Source organism: Paraphaeosphaeria sporulosa (genome assembly GCF_001642045.1).
Source record: "Paraphaeosphaeria sporulosa strain AP3s5-JAC2a unplaced genomic scaffold CC84scaffold_16, whole genome shotgun sequence".
In the NCBI taxonomy this organism is placed as follows: Eukaryota; Fungi; Ascomycota; class Dothideomycetes; order Pleosporales; family Didymosphaeriaceae; genus Paraphaeosphaeria; species Paraphaeosphaeria sporulosa.
Genome location: NW_017253375.1, coordinates 61849 through 82097, shown reverse-complemented (window position 1 = coordinate 82097; position 20249 = coordinate 61849). Strand labels below are relative to the sequence as shown.

Genomic DNA, 20249 nt, shown 5'->3' with positions numbered 1-20249 from the left:
CTCTCTGGCAAGGCACTGTTCATCGAACGAAGCGCTCTTTTCCAATCACCTATATGTTTACGTAGCGAGTACACTCTCATGCCTAGGAGACCACCTGGCGATCACAACACCCGATCTCTCCATGTCGTCATTACCTAAATTGCGGGATCGCTTCCTAAACCACCTGGCGTATTCGCCTAATTCGGACACTACACCGCTAACGTTATTCCACAGTCCTGTAAGCCGTCTTCGCTGGCTCACTACGGCTATTATTCACGAAGGCTTCAAGCTACTAAAGGACCGATCTTCCATATCGAGCATTTCTCGCGAGTGAATTCCAGCTCCCGATATCGATTGGCGGGATAATGCACGTCAACGCAGGAACCCGAGCTTCACACAGTACTTTACTAACATAGCCCTGCCCAGGGATGCCGCGTCACTTAGACCAAGACGTCTTTGCAATCTGTGCCTCGGTGCATTGGGACCCCTCGCATCGAATTACACAAGGCCCAAGCGGCATCGACTATAAAAACAGCGGACGATCTCGGCCAATTCAAATTGACACTCTTATCTCCCAGAACCCAGCATGCAGCTCTACTTCCTCCCTCTTCTCGCCGCCCTGAGCGCCGTCGTTTCTGCAGCACCAGCTCCTGAACTCGCGGAACGATCTATCAAATGCCTCAAGGTTGGTGCAACCGCTACGGCTACATGGACGAACGCTGCAGGCAACACATGTAAATGGACGGGTGTGGTGGGAAGCAACTTTGGCACAAACAGCGCTAATGGCGGCGAGTACGCTTTTGGTGGTTATCACAGAGCTGTGCGAGTTCTGACTGGCACAGATATTCATGCAACGGGCGATGCGGTGCTGGCTGCACCGGAACAGCGTTAGGCAACGTTTACACGCAAGATTGCTTCTCCCATGATATATGCTCATACTTCAACAACGCTAGTGGAGGAGCTAGGTATGTGTATATCTTACGCTTTGCTGAGGGTTCTCATTGATCTTGAACAGTGACCCGAATTGCGGAGCGGCGTACAATGCTGCTATCGATGACACAACTGGAGGATTACTCGCCGGCTGCTCTCAGACAAACCCAAGTAATGCGGCCGTCAAGCCGAGCACATCGCCCACATGCACATAGAAGAGCATAGCTAGAGGTGATTCTATACATGCAGGGCGACAAAAATTACGGAGTGGAATAAGGCTCTTGTCAGAAAGTAGTTGAGAGAACCTTTCTTGGGGCCAAATGCGCCGTTGTGAAATGAAGATACCAGCATCGGAAATCAAACAAAAATAAACACCGTCACTACCCACGTACATCAGCGGTCGTGGTGCCTGAATGACATGCAAGCGATTGCGGAAAACTTCAAGAGCTCGTTCAAATTCATACAGACATATGCATTCCGGCTATAGAAAAGCTGAAAGGACCGACTACAGGAGATTGCAGGAGGAGACTGAATAAGCGACAAGGTGAAGCGCTTTAAACCGACGCAACGCTGACTTGAACACCACCTTTTTCCATCATCGCCTGGTCCTTCGTTACTTTCTTGTTCATACCTTTCCCACTCATACAGCACGCGATAACACAATTCCACAGCGCCACCTTGGTATTCACGATACTCGCCACTAGCAACAAAATCGCCATGAACCCAATTGTCATGATCGAGCCAACAATATTCATAGCATCACTGATAGGGTCGATGCTCTCGGCAATTTGCTGCATTGCTTCGAGGAGTATCTTCTCTGACGTCGTCAATGCGACCTTGGTCTCGGGCCCTGCGACCAGCGCGAAGACGCCGAACTCGACGGTGAGAAGCGCAGAGCAGATGATCGCTGCGATCCAGAGGATTAGTGTTAACACGCTAATCGTTACTCGAGTAGTGCGCGAGTTGCGCTTGAGGTCGCGGGGAGAGTGGCGAGCTGCGCGGTCGGCGAAGAAGAGAGAGATGATTGAGAGAGAGGACCAGAGTGCCTGCTTCATGTCAGATGTGCATACTACGTCAGAGCGAGGTGCATACCGCTACAAGAATCAGGATAGCGCGCATTGGTGTGCCATCGAAGTGGTGGAGCACTGGGACGAGAGAGTGCTCGAGGATCTGGACGCCGTCGTTCTCAGGGTCGAGCGTGTCGATGGCTTCCAACAGGTCATGAGCTGAGGAGGCCATATCATAGTATACGTATGTTACTATGATCACACAATGTCAGATGAAGCTTGGCCCCAGGCAAAGTCCCACTCACTGTATATACCGCATACCAGGGCGACGAGGCTCAGGATGAATTGGATCACCCGGAAGACGGTCAGCAGGATCTGTCTTACACGACCTTTCGCCATGTTGAAGAGACTGAGGATTTGAAGAGTATATAGAAACTATGTACAGCAACCTGAACGGTGCGGTGGAGAACAACAGCACAAGTAAGAGTCCAGCTACCTGGGGGTCAGAAGTGGACCCGAGACACACCTATATACATATCTGCACCCCAGGAGACCAGGACCATGTATCCCGTATCTGCATCCACACAGTCCTGAGTTTTTCTCCCCTACCTGCATGTACTGCAAGGCTGTGCCGTTTGTCTGTAACTTGAACAGCATCATGGGGCGGAAACGCTTAGGCGCTCAAACGCTGCACATGCATGCAGCCGGGATCATAAGCAAGGCTGGGGTTTAGCCACCACACTATATTGGTACAAACGTAGAGAACTGAAAAGAGGAATAGTGATTGAAATTTGGTATGAATTTCTATCTTGGTGGATTGACGAGGTCATTAGTAGCATGATACAGTTGCCAACACTGTACTGTCAGAAACGTATCTAACACCCAACTCAATAAACTTCTACGCGATACAATGCCTCGTCGCGGAGCGCTTAGTTGAATGCAGTCGAACCCTCGAGAACGAAAGTGGCAGCTGATACCTGATACATAGTACACGGATGTTCTTGCGCCCAAGAACACCAGTTCGTGCGTGTGCGCCAGGAGTTGTTTCCCCCATGCTTCGCGACGCCGACTGGGGTGCTGACACACGAGGGGGCGGCGTAGTCGTTCGAACCAACCACAGAGACCACGGCTGACTATCTGCATGCACAGCGCACAGAACGTCGCGGGCCCGATCCAGGCTTGTGGTTCTCGATTGTGACTAGTTCACCGGTCTGCGCCTCGCGCTTGGGCTGCAACACGATGCACTCGGTTGTCTTTCCCCGCTTTCGCATATTCTAAAACCACATCCACAGTCTCTTTCGAAGCTCGAAAACACCCGGCCTGAGATTTTATAGTTGCGCTCTAGCAAACCTGCTAACATTCTTTGGAAATATCTGCGAATCAATCCTCGCCTGCACCTTAGCCACCAGGTCGGCTGGGCTCGCAGACTTCGCAACCTAGCGTATCCAATCAAATATGGAGTCTTCTGGCTTTGACGATCTCCTAGTGAGTCTAAAGGAGACCCTTGAAAAGCTCGCACGTCACCCCGAAATGGAGACGTCAGATCGCGTAAACCTTCACTTAGATGCGAAGAGCATGTTGAAGGAAGTCCTTGATGAGCTCAGAGAAGGTCGCCCTGAAATTGAAACTTCGGTTCGTCTAGAGCTCCAGTCGAGCGCGAGAGAGATCCTACTCAGCCTCGCAGGGCAGCTCACTTTCTCGCACGAGGGAACTGCATGGGACGTTATCGAGTTGAAAACACTCGCCGAGATCGCAGAGGAAACTTTCAATGATGACGTGCCCGCCCCAGATGCCACAGGATGTCGAAGCATAATTGAGAGCCAGACATCGGAGCTATACACCCCTCTCAAAGAAGACGAGTTTCGACTCTTATCGATATCCCCGTCGGAAAACCCCCACGCCCCACTTGTCGGCACCCTTCGTACAACCTCGTTCTTTGAAGCGCGATACTCAGCCATATCATACGTATGGGGTGACGCAAGCTCTCCTGAAGATGCACAGATCAATGGACACACTGTACAATTGCAGCGAAACCTTGCATCCGCGTTGCGGTATATTCGTACAACAGGCGCTTTAGAGGTCTGCAGTGCTATTTGGGCTGATGCAGTCTGCATCAATCAGAAAGACATACTAGAGAAGAATCGGCAAGTCGCTATAATGCACCATATATATTCCAACGCAGCGTTAACCATTGCATGGTTAGGATCTGCGCAACCAAACATCCGGGCTGCATTTAAGGCTGTCTCTCGGGTCACTGATGTGATCAGATTTTTCGAGACAGCCGCAGAACAAGTGGCATTATTAACGAGCGAGTTCGACTGGAACGATGAAGGTTTACACAGTGTTTTCCTGGGTTCAGGACCGTGGAAAGGTCTAAGTGAGTTTCATAATCATGTGTATTGGACTCGAGGATGTAAGCTTTCTCAGAGACAAGGGATGACTTGACGCTTGTTAGTAGGAATTTGACATGTCATACAGGGATATACCAGGAGATAATCCTATCGAGAAATCTTATTTTCATGTGTGAACGGGACATTATTACCGCGCGCCAAATATGTGTTCTCTACGATACCATATGGAGCCTCGCAAGACTGGAAGACCGATTTCTGGTCCATTGCAACGAAATGTGGAGCAATTTTGAAAGGATATCGACGGGCAATCTCTGGAGGCTAAGGCCACCAGAAGAACGCACCGAAAAGATCCGGATGCTTCATTGGCTCCTCATCAGGACTGAAGTGCTCCAGGTTTCAGATCCGAGGGACAAAGTATACGGCCTCGTCGTCCTGGCAGGTCTTCAAGATATTCTGAAACCCGACTATTCAATGCCCACTAGGTTGCTGTATATGTCTACTTGCAATCTGTTACTTGAACTTGAAGACGGGCTTCGATTCCTGGCCATGGCAAGAATGCCTACCCTCGAACATCACCTTGCTGCGGACCCACACGCGCCGTCTTGGTTGCCAAACTGGCATAAGAGCAGCGAGTGTCCTGATGAAATAATGCCGGAACTCTATCCCTTCGAAATAGGCGGCGCCTACAAGGCCGGAACCTCCCTTGATGGTAGGCCGAAGATCTCGGACTCATCCGAGGGGTGGGAACTAGCCGTAGATGGATACACAGTCGACACCGTCGACGCTGTGCATATTGCTAACATTCGCACTGGTCCAACGGTGCTTGATGACTTCTACGAGACCATTTTGTTCATCTGGGACAATCCAAAGCAGACTGTTTCCAGTTTGCCGATACTTCAAGTAGTTTGCCGCGCATTAATTGGGGATATGATTGAGTCCGACCGCATCCACAGTTTGGACAACACGTCTCTCGTTCAGCTTGGCATGGCCTTTGTACATGTGCTCGAAACTCGGTACCTCCATTGCTCAGGTCTTGGAGATGATGCGGAACCAATTGAAAAGCAACAACGTTTTGTCAAGGTCTTCGAAAGTGTGTTTCCAGACCCCACATCTTTCGAGAACCAGGCAAAGGTCGTGTGCGAGCAATTCCTTGGTAGTGGAATAGACGTGGAACAATGGACACCCGAGCGGTTAGAAAACGAGCTGACATGCACGTCGGCTTCAGCAGCAATGTCTATCGAAACAATAGAAACGAAGTCGAGCCAATGGATGCGATGTGCAACACGTCGAATGAGCTCCCAGGCCGTGATCAGGAGCTCAAAAGGCCATTTTGGTTTAGCCCCCGTGGACACAAAGGTCGGCGATCAGATATGCGTCTTGAAAGGTTGCGGATTTCCTATCATACTGCGCAAAGTCCCACAAAATGTCCACGTAGGACCATGCTTCCTGCTTGGATTCATGGATGGCGAAATTGTGCAGATGGCAGAGACAGGAGAAGTTGAAGAAGAGCGCTTCGTGATCTACTGATCAGCCGTGAAACATTCAGGCATGATCAAGAGACTGCATGAAGAGACTAATGTGAAGGTGAATACAGGCTTTGGCAAAGTGCTCTTCTGGCCCGTACCTCAGTGCAATCTATGTCGGCATCTCATACCCAGAGGGGGCGACATGTCGATTCAATAGTTGAGCTTCACCAGCATCCATCCGGGAACATGCACATAGGGCAAATTCATTAGATTGTGAAAAGAGTGAAGTGCCTGGGTTTGTCGATAATTCTTCAGATTTCCACCGCATGTGACAGCGTGTTAATGTTAACGAGAGAAAGATGTTCTGGTACCAGGAGTGTCGAGGAAGCTTTTTCACTAACTTTTATCACGTAACAATAAGTAAATTCCTACATAGGAGTACTACGTGATTATTTGTCTTGAAATTGCTCCCCTGCGTGCAATCCAACTCCACCCGCACAACTAAGCAATCCAGAACCACATCTTTTGCCACACATTCCTTGGGACCGGATCTACATCCTGCGCACACAGCTCATCCATTTCCCTCTTCCCACTGACCACATCAATATCCTGAAGTCTAATGGCCCAGCTCGTGCGGAACCACGCCTTATGCCCGAGATACAGCACGATGAAAATCGGCAGGGTGATATACGCCGCCAAAAAGTCCGACACAGCCCAATTGCTCGGGAAGAACACCTGAAACCCATTGGTCAGAGTAAGTATACTCACAACGCCCAACACAAAGTACGTGAAGTACGGCTGGAACGGCGTCTTGAATGGCAGCGTGTGCAGCAGGCCTTGGAACTGCATTGCCTTGCGAAACCGGAGGTACGTAATCATGACAACGATCCAGGCGAGGAAACCTGAGATGGTGGAGATATTGCTGAACCACGTGAAGACTTGTGCGCCGGTGTTGGAGACATTCAGGAAGGCGAGGAGGCCGATGGCCCATGTAGCGAGCACGGCGACGTAGGGGACGCCGTTCTTGCTGGTTCTACCAAAAATCTTGGGCGCGTCGCCGGTCAGCGCCATGCCGTAGAGGATGCGGGAGCCGGAGAAGAGGAATGCGTTGCCGGCGGACCACGCGGAGGTGAGGATGGCGGCGTTGATGACATGGTTCAGGCCCTTTATGCCGGCGCGGGCGATGCCGATGACAAAGGGCGAGGCGGTGGCGTTTGAGTCAGGGCTGAGGAGGCGAGGGTCGTCTGAGGGGACAATGATACCGATGATGAGCGAGCCGAGCCCATAGAAGATGGCGAGCCGCCAGACGAAGCGACGCGCAGCTTTGGGGATGTTTCGTCGTGGGGCTATCGTTTCGCCAGCAGCCAAAGCGATCAGTTCAGGAGATGTGATGAAGGCAAAGCCAGCGCGCACGAAAGCCGTCCAATATCCTAAGAATCGTCCCGTATTTCCGTCCACTAGATATGGATTGAATGCTCCGGGGTTGTTCCAATAGCGGAAGCCTAGTCTGCCTTGATCATTCGGACTGCCTCCGAGCATTATGACAATGCCTAGGATGATGAGGCCCATGATGGTGATAAACTTGATTGAGGCGAACCAGAATTCGGCTTCGCCAAAGATGCCCACAGCCACGATATTCAGGAAGAGAATGACAATCATGAAAATCGCGATCCAGGCTCCAGCAGGCACAGGCGTGCTCCAATAGTCCAGGAGAATGGCTCCGGCGGTGGCTTCAGCGGCCACTAAAATCGCATAAGCATACCTGTACTCAGTTAGTCACATGATCGTGGCTTGATTTGACATGTCCGCATGTGTTACCAGTAGTTCCAGCCCAGAGCAAAAGCCAGGCTCGAGTCGACATATCGCTTGACGAAGTATGGGATGGTGATGCCCTTCATGGGAAGGTACGTGGTCATTTCAGCCAGGTTGTTCATCACACACCAGACGACCATCATCATGGAGAGGTATGCCATGAATAACGGAGCGGGACCGACAAGCGCGAGAATGCCACCTGAGCCGACAAACAATCCTGTTCCAATTGCTCCTCCAAGGGCCCTGCAAGAGTCAGACTATGCAAGGGAGAATGAGGTACAATGTCAAGTACAAGAATTGAATATGTCTGGATTTCAGACCACGATGCGTGTCGCCTCCTCTTCCTGTGGCCGCACCCACTGTCGTGGCGCCTTGAACATAGGGCTCCTCTGAGTATGTTCCATTTTTGTCCATGATGTTTCCATCGTGAGGGTATCCCTTCTCAACTGCTGCACCGTCGTGGCTGTGCATGGTGCTTTGTACAAAGCCGAAGCTGTTAGAAGTATCGGCCCTGGAAGTGATGTATGAGTCCGGGTGTCTACGAGTGGTCTTATATGCACTCCAAGAGCCTCCCAATTATCGACCACAAGCGTAGCGTGGTGAAAGACAAGGCGCTTCTTTAGACTCGTTGGGTTGAAAAATCTTTTCCACACGCGCTGACGGCGACGACGCAGACATTACCTCCCAAGCAAACACCCAAGCAACCCCCCAAGCCACGTGTGCAAGGGTGACGCGGGAAATACATGGCGACCATTCGCGGCGGCAAGCTTGGTCCGCTTTAGCGAGTCTGGGGAACGACTTATCACTACCCGAAATGGATTAGTTGCGGTAAGCAGAGGTTGCGGGGGACCGTGACGTTGCATCCCTCACCACAAAGAGCGTTTATATTCGGCTTTGGAGTTGCGCGGATTTTTCGAAGTCGCCATGATGCTCGTGTCGATAAGTCCGATGCTACTCCGGTTCGTTGGCTGTATCTAAGTCGCGGACCCACAGTGAACGCCAGCCGATGGTAGCCGCGTTCGTGCGGCTCCAGAAGTCGGCCCTATTCAACTACATGTTCAGGGGCGATTCTAGACGAAAGACTACTCACGTAAAGCACACATTAGAAGGTCCACATCTTGATGATAAGGAGTGTCCTTAAAACATCGTGCTGAGAGATGCTGTGAGGTCTACACAAAGGAATGAGATGTATTCCTAAAGTGGTTAGACCAACGCATCCCACCCGTTACTTATCCATGTCAAGCTTAATCTTAGGGTTTCGACTTCACTTCTTTTGATAGCAACTTCTAGTGGCCAGTCAGACTACAGCATGCGACAATGCTGGTGACAGACCGATGCTCATAACCGAAGTCTTAGCTGGATCCGCACCCTACACACATTAACCACATCTTCAACACGGCCACAAGGTTCACCCTTTCTCCAATCGCATATGCAGTAAACCTATTATGCGCGCCTACAATTAACGAGATACTACTACCATTCACAACCTTCCGCCCCTCGTCCCACAAACCCTCAATGCCCCATCCACCACGCCACCTAACTCCCTCGAAACCGTCGCCGCAGTTCCAACCCGATGAGCATTACTTGCAAACAATGTGTTCCTCTCCGCAAACTAGTCTTCTGCGTCTTTCTCGCGGGCAACAGTGGCCCAGGATCAAGTTCAACAGGCCCAAGAGGTGCGGGTGCAGGCGAGACGCAAAGTGTTCGCGCAGGTACTGTTGTATGCGTACGTGCAGCTTTAGGTCTACCAGATCACTGAGCGACCGATAGTCGACGAACGGTGATCTGAGGCGTTGAGCGAGATGGTGCCCCGGCTGAAAAGCTTGAGTAGGACAACGGTCTCACGCGGGCCATGCAAACAACGAGCAGTGTCACTTACCGGTCTTTGGCATTACCGTCGTCTGTCCAACCAAAGATAAACTTGGAGCCTTGATATCGCCTCTGCACACCTTACCCTTGGATGACTGCATCTCTATCACTTTCAAACTTAAGCTGAATCCGGAACGCTGGTGGCCGAATCTTCCGCAATGCTGACACTCGCTTCTCCAATCCTGGGAGACGATATACTGTTGAGCTCTACGATGTTCTTGAATGAAATGTACATGCAAAGATCTTGGCTGTGGGGGCTACAGTATCCCTTCGACCTAGCCGGCTTGCCGAAGTTTCGGAGAATGATTCCAGGCTGAGCCGCTGACGGCGTCATGATTCTTTGGGATGAGCAACCCCTTCATCTAGGCTAGACGCCTTCATCTCCCTTTACTTCACGCGGGCTCCAGCTACTACCTCGAGACTTGATGAGCTGCGAGACCTGAGCGAAAGGCGAAAAATGGACCCATGTTAGCGCAAAGATCGGCTAGTATTCAGTCCTTAATTAAAGGTCATTTGGTACACCCTAGTTCCCGCTGTGACAGGAGAACGTCTTATACTATGTAACTTGATGGGCCGATTGCTAAGTGCTGAATTGTATTGCATTTCGGCCGACGGTCCTCTAATTATTCGCAGAACTTCAAATCATCCAACGGCATCGCCAACGTTGGCCTGTTTCACCTGTCCAAGCCCCCTGCCACCAACATTATTGGTTTCCTGATATGACAGTTGCTGCATTGTTTCTAATTCAAGGAGAGCTGGTATGGAAAAGTGGAACAGAGGGGTGTTTCGCGGCTGTTTCCGGGCGATCATATTTCGCCGACACGTTCGACCCCACGAACCACCCCGCTTCGGAAGCACCTCCGAGCCATAAGCACTAAGCAGGTATAACGGTCGACTTGACACGTCCTGGGTTGCGACAGTCTTTATCGGCGCGACACATTCGCCTCTATGCTCGGGCTCTGCGGATCCGCCGGGAGGTTGTCGAGACTGCGCAGTAGATAAACGACATGAAATCGTCTGGGAAGAAAGTATCGCTCTCATCTGATTTATTTCTTGTTCGGAGATCTTGGTCTTTCTCGACGCCGTCCTTTCGTTTGCTTCCAATTTCTTTGTTTACCTTTAGAAAATCCTTTCAATCGTAGTATAATCATGAAGCTCCTCGGCATCTCTCTTCTCTTCGGTGTCACCATGGCATCTCCGCTGGCGGAGACTGCGAAGGCCAACAGTACATGTAATGCCGTACAGAGCAAGCAGGTTGGAGACTTGGCCAAGGGAATCCAGGCCAATCTCGACATTCAGAAGCAGGAGTTAGCTGGGTAAGTCCTGATCGTGCCACCTTTCTGTACAAGTCAAGAAGCTCACCATTTGCAAGTGTTCAATTCCTCCAGGCGATGTCCAATGCAAAATCGAACTCTACCCAAGACTTTAAAAACATCCAGAAAGCTGTCCTCAACATCCAACAGCAGGGGATCGACATCCGCACGAACAACCAGAAACTAGCTCAGCAGGTGAACAGCCCTGCGCAGATGGGACTGGCTATCGTCGCAACGGCACAGATCACGGAGAAGGACCAGGTCACTAGCCTCAACGGATCGTGTGCTGATCAAGGCACGCTCAAAACCCTGGTGAAAGAAGTGCAAGATGGAACAAAGCAGAATAAGAAGAATCTGCAAGCGGCACAGAGTCAGTGTGGCAAGTAATAGCAGGGACGAGTAATTCTTCATCAGGGCTTATCTGTGATAAGGCTCATAGAAGTACTTATTAGATTCTAATACTATTTTACTAGTTGATCTAGTAACAATAGCTCATCATTAGAATCCGCGTAACAGCTGAGCCACGTTTCATTTTTCTAGTAACTTCACATCTTCGTCACGGCGACGAGATTCCTTGGGTCCAATCGCACACGCAATAACGTTAGTAGAAGTATGCGCGCCCGGGGTCAACGGGATGATAATGTCTGCCATGCATCCAATCTCATCTTGCTCAGCTGTGAGAAGTGTCGGCCAAATTGAGTTCTTACTGAAGTTCTGTCGATAGGGTTGACGCGAGTTTCAGGATGGCTTTGTAAGAGTTTCAATCTGTTGCTTGGCGAGTATCCGGCTCAAAAGCGTACATGTAATCGCGAACGCTTGCCACGGCCACCATGACGATCGGCACGATATTGCGGTGTTGAATGCCACCCAAGTACAAGTCAACCTGTAGTCCGCGGCTTGAACCAGTCTAAACCGCGACATGATTCCCTAGCGGGTGAATCTATGCTCGCGTCGATGTTTCCAAACTCAGCAGCTGCAAATATGGCAGGAGCGTCGTAGTTGCCATGGCAAGTGTACGCCTCGGTTGCGGGGTGGATAGATGCAGAAGATCGCAATATCAATTCCATTTTCTTGCCGGAACCTCCCACCCACGATTTATCTCGCGAACAGCTACTAAATTTCCCACTTGTGCAAATCTCTCACAAGCGCCATGCCATCAGCGACATCAGCTGGTGGATGACAAGGAAAAGCGCCTTGAGTGAACCCAGGCTCGCCTATGCTGAGGCAACACGGAAGGTGGATCGGAGTGACAGACCGGCATGAAGGGTTAGGTAGAGTGATGATCAAGTGAAGTCGGACAACACATTGTGGGGCGACATATGCCCTCATGGATCGCTTGCTCTCGTCCAGGATGGTGTATGCCGGGATTTGATAGTCCTAGTTACAATGATCCCCAAGAGAGCTCGGATAAAACATCTTGGAGCAACCCGAGCCACGATGATTGCTTTATGTCTTTCATGATGGTGTATATGGTGATGACGTAGGCCGTGATGGGTTTCTTGGTCTCTTTTAGGATGGCATGTGCCTGGATTTGATGCCAACCGTCTAAAGCCAACGGCTAAATGATATATAAAGTGCCAGATAGTACTCCTGTGATGCTGTGCAAAATCTATACAGGACACCCACCTCCGTTGAACAGACCCAATTCTAAGAGCTGCTCACCGTACAATGCAGTGCCATTCGAAACCTGAACTCCGAAGAGGTAATGCAAGCCATTGCCATTGACATCCTTGTCTGCAAAACCCGTAAACGTTTGCGAAGGACTCTTGAGAGACCCGGTACATTTCAGGACTTGCTGGCCAAGGAAGCCCAGAACATCGGTTCTGATTTCGCAAGTGTTGGAGGGGAGAGGCTCGTATGGCGTAGCCCAGCGGAACATGCCACCAGTGCCTCGAGAGTACCGCGTGATGGTATCGCCCACGGTGCCAGGTGTGGTGACGTGCATTACATTCTGCGCGTCGATGGTGAAGGAAGAAATGGAGCTGTATAGCCCACCTTCAACGGGGTCGAGCCAAAATGCGCCGTTGTTGTTCGACGAACCGGACTGTTTCACAACCCAATTAGATGACGGTTGTCCCTGGGTGAGGACCTTGAGGCAGAAACTCGGGCCTGAGGGAGTTGGCTCTGCTATACTGGAGGACATGGACTCGGTTGTAGATGCTGAGGTATTTGTAGGAGGTATGATAGTACTCGGCGCTAGAGTCACTTCTGGCGGCACAGATGCGGAGTTGTTCGTTGGAGGGATCATGCTCGGTATCGGAGTTACCACTGGTGGCACAGATGCGGAGTTGTTCGTTGGAGGGATCATGCTCGGTGTCGGAGTTACCACTGGCGGCACGGAAGATGTCCTGGGTTCAAGCTGCTGTATGAACTCCTGCAGTGCGGCGATAATGTCAGATAATGACATCCTTTGTACGATGAGTTGAAGCAATCTATATAGCGTCGATTGGCGCCCGCTGATTGATCTTTTGTTGGGAGATAAGCTTTGCACAGAGTAAACTCCTCGCTCATTAGCAGTGGAACATCCACTTGCTGACGTGAAGAGCAGAGTGCCAGCGGGCCAGCTCTGCGCGGCGGCAGCGGCGGTCGCGTCATCTGCGAAGTTGATCGATATGGTGGACCCCGAGCAGCTTACAGATTCAACTGCGGCGATGTCATCAAGTACTACGCCTTGAGAATCACCAGCCAGGGTGACAACCTCTGTCTTGACGTGTGTTCCCGGACTCGGCTCGACGTAGTACAAGCTAAGTACATGAGCAGGGAACAAACGATCCGAGCTTGCGCGGTCAACATTCGGATTCTGAGCGGGAACCCATGTGTATGGGCTTGTCGAAGCTGATGGAGTTGTCGACGAGACACTGGACGCCCCAGAAACGGACACCGTTGTCAACGAGCCGACGGAAGATGCAGTCGAGGCGGTTGATGCTGAAAGAGAAAGGGCAGAAGGGGTCGCAGAAGTGGATGATGTCACGCTGGAACTTGCAGCACGAGTGGAGGAGCCACTCCCAGAAGGGTTTTGGACGGAGCTGCTGGACGCAGCGGCACCGGTGCTGCCGGCGGACGAATGGACAGTTGTAGCTCCCGAGCTTCTAGAGGATGTGGACGACGTGCTGTGGATTAAGGTTCTTGTGGAGCTACGAACGCTCGAAGATGCTCTCGCAGAGCTTTTGGCAGATGAAGATCGAGCGCTGCCAGCGCAAGTGCCAAAAGCCGACTGGCAGCCTGTCTTGCAATGGTCATTCGTACTTCCACACTATCAATACGGTCAGCGCTATCGCGTATTCACAAAAAATTGACTTACCCAGCCATGACTCGAACAGCAGCTGCCGTAGATGGAGCCTTTGCAGGATTTACCGCCGTTGCTGGGACCACAACGCTCATTCTTATTTGACGCGGGTGCTGGTGATGCTGACGTCCTTGAAAAAGAAGAAGATCGAGTAGTGCTGGACGGTCGGACGGTAACAGAAGTGTGTTTAGTGCTAGATGATCGAACTGTGGAAGTTGGTTTACGAATGCTAGAGGAGCGAACCGCCGAAGAAGTAACGCTGCCGATGCAACGACCGAAAGCGCGGTTGCAACCCTGCACAGCATCAGATTACCAGATGTTTGAGACAAGAAGATTGGAATGGCTTACCCGTTTTACTTGACAGTAAGCATCTGTGGTACCGCACCACCCGTGCTGGCTACAGCACTGGTTGTTCTTACAGATCTGGTGGCCACCCGTGGGACCACATTGCTCAGGATCGAACCGCGCCGCTGCAGTGTAAGCTGACAGGGCAGCGACCACTGAAACAAGAATTGTCGCCTTCATTCTTGTGGGATCAGTGCTGGTAGGGAAGACCGCACTTGGAGACACTGCTGGCTGAGGTACGAAAGTGAGCGAGAACACAAACCGTCATCTTGATGCGGCATGCTTTTGATCATGAACGAAGTCCCGGACCCACAAATCCTGTAGAGGCTTCGGCATTGCCGTGCTGTATCTTGAGTAATTGTTTGTAGCCAATGGTGCGGCTGTCTGGGCTTCTACGCATTCAGAGTCGCGCAAAGCCACAAGATCGAAAGAGAGGCCGAAAGAGGCTACTCTTGCCAAAATAGACTGGCGTAGCCTCCAGCACTTTGCCGAAGGTGGATTGTTCAAAGGGTCTGGCCCAGGAATAAGCGAGAGGACAACGGCTAGTGCCTTGCAGCCGCATGACCAACGTCCGGTGTGGAAATTGTAACGCTGTCAGTATTTGTAGTCAGAACCTTTAACGCAAATATAGTACAGCTAACGAGGGTCGCAAAGGCCTGGAACCATCAATTTCTACCCAGCATGCGATGGCCGTGGTTTCAGAAGCTCTTGTGCCGGCGCTAATCTCGAAAGAGACTCAGGGCGAGTATTCTCTTAGGCCGCTTTATAGGTGCGACTAGGCAAAGCCCCGTAAGCGGTGAAGTGATTGGATGAAGTTTGGTTATCGGGGTACTTCACAACGGATAATAGCGACTCGCAGTATCAAATACACGAAAAAGTCAATTTACACTACACATATTGAACGTAATACTTCGTGCTCCTCCTGGTAAGATGTAAAATACATCTACTGTCGCGGCGAACATGAAATTGTCTTCTCTGCGACTGGGACCGTACCACGCAACTCATGTGCTCTTTACTGCTCCTACTCGTTTTTATCTCCATGTGTCGTTCTGAGTCGCAGTGCTTCCACAAGTGGTTGCAGTTGTGTAGCTCCTGTTCGGGTCGCTCTCCCATACGACAGTGCCGCTCGACGTCTTCTTGATGTATTTGTATGCGAAAGAAGTTGAGGCAGGGAGGCTGACAGTTGCATACCAGAGCGGGTCACTGCTGGTGTACTTGCTGGCACTGAGCGCAACAGCGCTGTTCGGATCCCAGTTGCCGAGCTGAGTGAGCTGTCCAACAATGAAGATGTTGTCTCCGTAGGCGGTGGTCACGCGTTCGTTGAAAGTGACTTGCACATTGCAGGAAGGAGGAGCTGTGCATGATGTCGGAGGAACGTTGTTGGACTTCTCTCCCCAAGAAGGACCCACAGACCCAGAACGACGATCGGTGGCGGTCAGGAAAGCCGCATAAGACCAAGTCAGGTCAACGGCAGAGAGTGGGGAACCACTGCTCTTGTCGAACTGTTCGGCCAACCCGCCATTGGCAGGAGTGTACTTCTGGACCACGGCAACGTAGCCGTCACCGTATGTTTTGACAGCAGAGACAATCGATGCGAAGGTAGCCGAGCTCGAGGCGTAGGTACCAGTGGCGATGCTGGGCAGGAGGTCCTTGAAGAATGGAAGAGATACAGAGTCAACGGTGATGGAGCCTATGGTGTTCCATTGGTAGACAGCGGCGTAAAGTTGTTCTGCGGCCGCGAGCGTCGCAAGATACCACGGGTTGCCATTGTAGTATACATCCTCAGAATATCTTCCAACGGCGACAGCTTGTCCTTGGGCGATACCCTTGTTGATGCCGTACACGGTGCGGAAGGAGTCAGTAACAGCCTTGTGGTTGAGCAGAGCGCGAGAAGAGCAAGGTTGGAAAGTAGCGTCGGTACAGGCTGACGCTGGGTCGAAGGTATGGATCGATGAGATGATGGAGTTGACGTCTTTGCCAGTACGACCATCATTCACATTGATGTTGGAATCGATGTAACTGCCAGTCCAGAAGCTTTGAAGGAAGCAGAGGATCTGTGGGGCCGCGGCAGCACACCCGTCACATGTCTTTGAGAGCTTAGTAGCGAGTGCAGCGCCCTCTACGAGGGCACGATGAGTAGCTGCGAGGGTAAAGAAGGATGAGCCATTGACCTCTTCCCACAAGTCGAAGCCGGTCTGGTTCCAGTACTTGACGGCGTAGGCAAGATCCTTGGCAATAACAGGCCAAAGGGTATTTGCAGCTTGTGTGGTGTTGCCGTTGGCAATAAGCCAATTAGCGTAGAGTGTCAAGGCAGTGGCTCGTAGAGGTGGTCCATCGCGCTGAGGACGACCCCAAGCTCCAGTAAATGCAGTACGGTCGACGTTGAACTTGGGCTCGCCGAGTCCTCCGGTGTCAGGACCGCCGGACGGGTTCGACACGGTCTGGAGATACGCCTGGGATGAGACGTACTCATCGAGCTTCTTTCTCAGTGTGGTGTCCCCACCGATGAAACGCTCGACGAGGGCTTTGTACGTCAAAGCAGAGTCTCTTGTCCAAGTGTACCAGTCTATGGCTTGTCAACCCATGTAATGTGCGCCTGAGTTTGTTCTACTTACAATCTGGGTTTGACTTGGACGGACTGGCCACGACGATGCCCGCTGCTGCACCTTGCGCCTTGGAGCCATCAGCCCCGATGTTAGAAAGCACACCTTGGATCGAAACCGATCTCTGGCTTGTTACGAACGTGTCGACGGAAGTCTGACGACGCTCGAGAGGCGTGCCATGAGCGCCTGTAAAAAGCAAGGATGCCGGAAGGGCCCGAATGACTGAGGTGAAGAGCATGATGTGTTCTTCTTGATGCTCCAAAGATCGCAGTGAAGATGCTGATCCTGTCGTGGGAAGTCATCGTGATTTATATCTTGACATTGTAACCCGGTTGATGGATCAGTGCGACCACGCTTGCTCTGCATCTGGCTCCGTAAAGGCTCCAGTAACCGCCATCAGGTACTTCCCAGAGCTGTCGCGGGGGCTACTCTAGCGTCATGTTACCACGGAAATGGCATCGCCATGCCTGGCACAGAGTGTATGTTGCGGACCGAGGACCAGCGAATGGGATGTCTGCAGGTAGGATGGTCGTCTAGATCTTCCGTTAGCGGACGGCACGTTTGCGAATCAATTTAGAGCAGTGGGGGAGAATGCCTGAACATGTGAAGAGTACAATAGTCAAATTAGACTTCAACCCCGGATTTGACCCCTGTTGATCGTCTCACGTGGCCACGACGCCTTCCTTTCTCGTGCTAGCTGCTCCGGTTTGCTCTTCATGCCGTCGACCATCATCATCGCTTCTACAGACCACCACAGCACTTCTAACGAAATGTTCGTTTTCTTAATTACCTGCCGCTATAAACGGTGTGCTGCGCGAATTTTCTGGCTTCTGAGAAGTGATATGCCGGACCGACGAGACTTGCGCCACGCGATCCGAGCCGAACCCGCAAATTCCACCCCACACCCCAGTTTTTCAATGCAATGGCAGTCCCGAGACAGGATTCTGGAGCCGTCTGTATCGCTGACTGGAGCACGAAAGAGTTGTGGCAGACCTCAAGTACCTCGGCCATCGTGGTTAGTAGGTATGCTAAGCTTCTTCTAGCAGTACTAGCCCACAAAGAGAATAGCTCTGTCTTCGATTTATTCCACGAAACGGAATCTAGTTTCACTGCATTTGCACATCAGATCCACAGGTCATTGCTATTCACAGGAATATCGCAGCAGCAGTATCAATCTCCCTCCCTGGCCAGTGCCATGAGTTTCCGTGTTCTTTTAGAAGAGCTATGAAGAGGTGCCGCGCGACGCGAAACCGTGCTCTCGATGGAGTTACGGGCTTTAGCAAATCTTGGAAATCTACGAGCTAATATTCAATCTAGTTTCTGAGAACTTGTCGCCCAATGAGTAACCCTGAAGCTTTAACCCTGAAGCTCGCCATAAGAGCCCTATTCCGGCTTCTGCCCGGCATGGAACGCTCTTAACATGTCCGCCATCTCTTTCGACCCACCCGCGCGGAAGTGTCTCTCTTTTCCCTTCGCCGTCTTCTCCATGTACTTCCTCGCTCGTGGCCATAGTTCCTTCTCATATGCACCAACCGCCCTGTCCACACTCTGTTCTCCTCTGCAGCTAGCGAGAATCTCCTTGGCCAGCACGAGGGCATCGGTCATCCCAACGTTCACACCCACGCCAGCGAACGGCGTCATGAGATGTGCAGCATCGCCAATCAGAGTGATTCCTGGACGATGAGGGTATGAGAACCCAATCGGTAGCTCATACAGAGCGCGGGGCGTCAGCCTGTCTTTTGATAACGCGAGTACGCGCTGCAGATCCGGAGACACATGGCTGAAGTAGCGATCGATGAACTGCGTGCGTGCGGTGTCTTCGCTGTCCCAATCGATCCCACAATCATCGAAAAAGGTTTCAGGCACGCGGAGACACGCGTAGGTGCGCAAGCTTCCGTCACCTTGTCGCTGCGACAAAATTGCGCTTCCTTCCGCAAAGGCGAAGCACGAGCCTGCACCCACGTAATTCAACAGCCAAGGCTCGCTCTGCACATCGTGGTGCCAAAGCTCGACGGCTGATATGCCAGAGTAGTGCGGCTTCACGTCGGTGAGAAGGTTCCGAACCTTCGACCACGCGCCGTCGGCCCCCACAACGAGATCGACCCTCTCCTCTTTCGATCCATCTGTGAAGTATAAATCGTGCTTCTTTGGGTCCATTGAGTTTGGCAGGACCTCCTTGAGCTTTTTACCCCACTTGACGCTCTCCTCCGGAAGCGCTCCGTACGTGATCTTCATCAGCCACTCCCGATCAATCTCCGGGCGCCCCTTCAACGAGTCTTCTAGACTCTTCTTCGTCTCCTCTCCAGACTGCCCATCGCCCGCATTCTCATCCCAGAACACCTCACCGCTCTCAAGTTCAACCAGCTTCATGCAGTCGCTTTCCGGCCTCGCATGCTTTACAAACTCGTCCCATAGACCGGCTTCGCGCAGGGCCTGCTGGCCAGTCTGCGGGTGCAGGTCTAGGGTGCCGCCTTGGTGGCGCAGGGTTGACGCGGCTTCGTAAATGGTGAAGGGGATGGCGTTGCGGTGGAGAATGGCGGCGAGAGTGAGAGATGTTGGACCGGCGCCGATCAGGGCGATCTTAGGAGTTGTGGCTGTCATGGTCGCGGCAAGGATTTTGTGTATGATCAGAAGGCTGAAAGTGTGTTGTTGGGAATGCGAGTGTGATGACTATCCAAGACTTCTGGTACTGCTTCTTCAAGAATGCTTGAAAGTTTGCGTAAGTGTAGGCTGAAAGGTTGGCGAAACTGCAGTATACAGCGGGCTTGCAAAGAGGTCGAATTGGCAGTAAAGATGCTTCAGGCGATTGTTGTAGCCATCTGGAAGCAGCGATACTGTGTCCATTATATACCCGAGCATCTCAGCTACTTCGTGAGGTTTTCGGATCCTCAGCGCGCTCGTTCGGGCCCTCGCGTTTTGGAGAGGAGTCGTTCGGGGCCGAAAATGCCGGCGCGTGGACCGAGAAGGCGAGAGCCTTGTGCGTGCATCTTATCACGCTAACAGCGTAATAGGCTTTGGAGACGGACGCATTCGTCTCATGTATTTATATCCAGGAGGAATCGTGTGCCTCCTAACTATGAGCTGTACCTCAGAATTCCATGGAGCAATCAACTATGTGCGCATCGCCATACGAGTCCAACGTCAGAAGGGTGCTGTGATGTTGGGTTGGTCGCCTACAGCACCACACCACCGCTTTCCAAGTTCGTTCTGGATTGTCCACAGCACCACAGTACTTTCTTGACAAGAGACTCATGGTCCTGCTCCGTCTCCTCAACAAACGCATACAGT

At 51.7% G+C, this 20249-nt stretch overlaps 8 protein-coding genes across 8 annotated transcripts; 3 read left to right on the top strand and 5 right to left on the bottom strand.

Annotated features, from left to right (window-relative positions):
* The first annotated feature begins 439 nt into the window (after window positions 1-439).
* CC84DRAFT_409156 (uncharacterized protein) lies at window positions 440-1213 on the top strand. The gene is made up of 3 exons (XM_018186085.1): window positions 440-771; window positions 822-944; window positions 995-1213. Exons 1-3 carry the CDS (start codon window positions 566-568, stop codon window positions 1122-1124), a joined length of 459 nt encoding a protein of 152 aa, XP_018029264.1. The 5' UTR covers window positions 440-565; the 3' UTR covers window positions 1125-1213.
* Window positions 1214-1463: 250 nt separating this feature from the next.
* Window positions 1464-2315, bottom strand: CC84DRAFT_1223209 (uncharacterized protein; the record flags this gene model as incomplete). Its single annotated transcript, XM_018183471.1, has 3 exons — window positions 1464-1955; window positions 2002-2168; window positions 2222-2315. The coding sequence occupies 3 exons, from the start codon at window positions 2313-2315 to the stop codon at window positions 1464-1466; spliced, it is 753 nt and encodes a 250-aa protein (XP_018029263.1).
* Window positions 2316-3749: 1434 nt separating this feature from the next.
* Window positions 3750-4166, top strand: CC84DRAFT_1052471 (HET-domain-containing protein; the record flags this gene model as incomplete). Its single annotated transcript, XM_018173493.1, has 1 exon — window positions 3750-4166. A coding segment is annotated over one exon (417 nt), but the record flags the coding sequence as incomplete, so codon positions are not given.
* Window positions 4167-6234: 2068 nt separating this feature from the next.
* Window positions 6235-7959, bottom strand: CC84DRAFT_1157672 (amino-acid permease inda1; the record flags this gene model as incomplete). Its single annotated transcript, XM_018177024.1, has 3 exons — window positions 6235-7495; window positions 7552-7788; window positions 7838-7959. 3 exons carry the CDS (start codon window positions 7957-7959, stop codon window positions 6235-6237), a joined length of 1620 nt encoding a protein of 539 aa, XP_018029261.1.
* Window positions 7960-10602: 2643 nt separating this feature from the next.
* CC84DRAFT_1105207 (uncharacterized protein) lies at window positions 10603-11114 on the top strand (the record flags this gene model as incomplete). Its single annotated transcript, XM_018175087.1, has 2 exons — window positions 10603-10730; window positions 10787-11114. The coding sequence occupies 2 exons, from the start codon at window positions 10603-10605 to the stop codon at window positions 11112-11114; spliced, it is 456 nt and encodes a 151-aa protein (XP_018029260.1).
* A 1147-nt stretch (window positions 11115-12261) lies between these two features.
* On the bottom strand, window positions 12262-12685 carry CC84DRAFT_1169641 (uncharacterized protein). The gene has a single exon (XM_018179711.1). The coding sequence runs from the start codon at window positions 12670-12672 to the stop codon at window positions 12337-12339; it is 336 nt and encodes a 111-aa protein (XP_018029259.1). The 5' UTR covers window positions 12673-12685; the 3' UTR covers window positions 12262-12336.
* A 2704-nt stretch (window positions 12686-15389) lies between these two features.
* Window positions 15390-17578, bottom strand: CC84DRAFT_1131561 (glucoamylase/glucan 1,4-alpha-glucosidase-like protein; the record flags this gene model as incomplete). Its single annotated transcript, XM_018175904.2, has 2 exons — window positions 16974-17578; window positions 15390-16924 (listed from the first exon to the last, which is right to left on the bottom strand). Exons 1-2 carry the CDS (start codon window positions 17197-17199, stop codon window positions 15390-15392), a joined length of 1761 nt encoding a protein of 586 aa, XP_018029258.1. The 5' UTR covers window positions 17200-17578.
* Window positions 17579-18216: 638 nt separating this feature from the next.
* Window positions 18217-19868, bottom strand: CC84DRAFT_1169640 (FAD/NAD(P)-binding domain-containing protein). The gene has a single exon (XM_018179710.1). The coding sequence runs from the start codon at window positions 19560-19562 to the stop codon at window positions 18345-18347; it is 1218 nt and encodes a 405-aa protein (XP_018029257.1). The 5' UTR covers window positions 19563-19868; the 3' UTR covers window positions 18217-18344.
* Window positions 19869-20249: the final 381 nt, after the last annotated feature.

Coding starts and splice junctions, on each gene's coding strand:
- CC84DRAFT_409156 (XM_018186085.1), top strand. CDS start 566: ATGCAGCTCTACTTCCTCCCTCTTCTCGCCGCCCTGAGCGCCGTCGTT. Junction 772..821: donor AACAGCGCTAATGGCGGCGA/GTACGCTTTTGG, acceptor TGACTGGCACAG/ATATTCATGCAACGGGCGAT. Junction 945..994: donor AACGCTAGTGGAGGAGCTAG/GTATGTGTATAT, acceptor GATCTTGAACAG/TGACCCGAATTGCGGAGCGG.
- CC84DRAFT_1169640 (XM_018179710.1), bottom strand. CDS start 19,562: ATGACAGCCACAACTCCTAAGATCGCCCTGATCGGCGCCGGTCCAACA.
- CC84DRAFT_1169641 (XM_018179711.1), bottom strand. CDS start 12,672: ATGCACGTCACCACACCTGGCACCGTGGGCGATACCATCACGCGGTAC.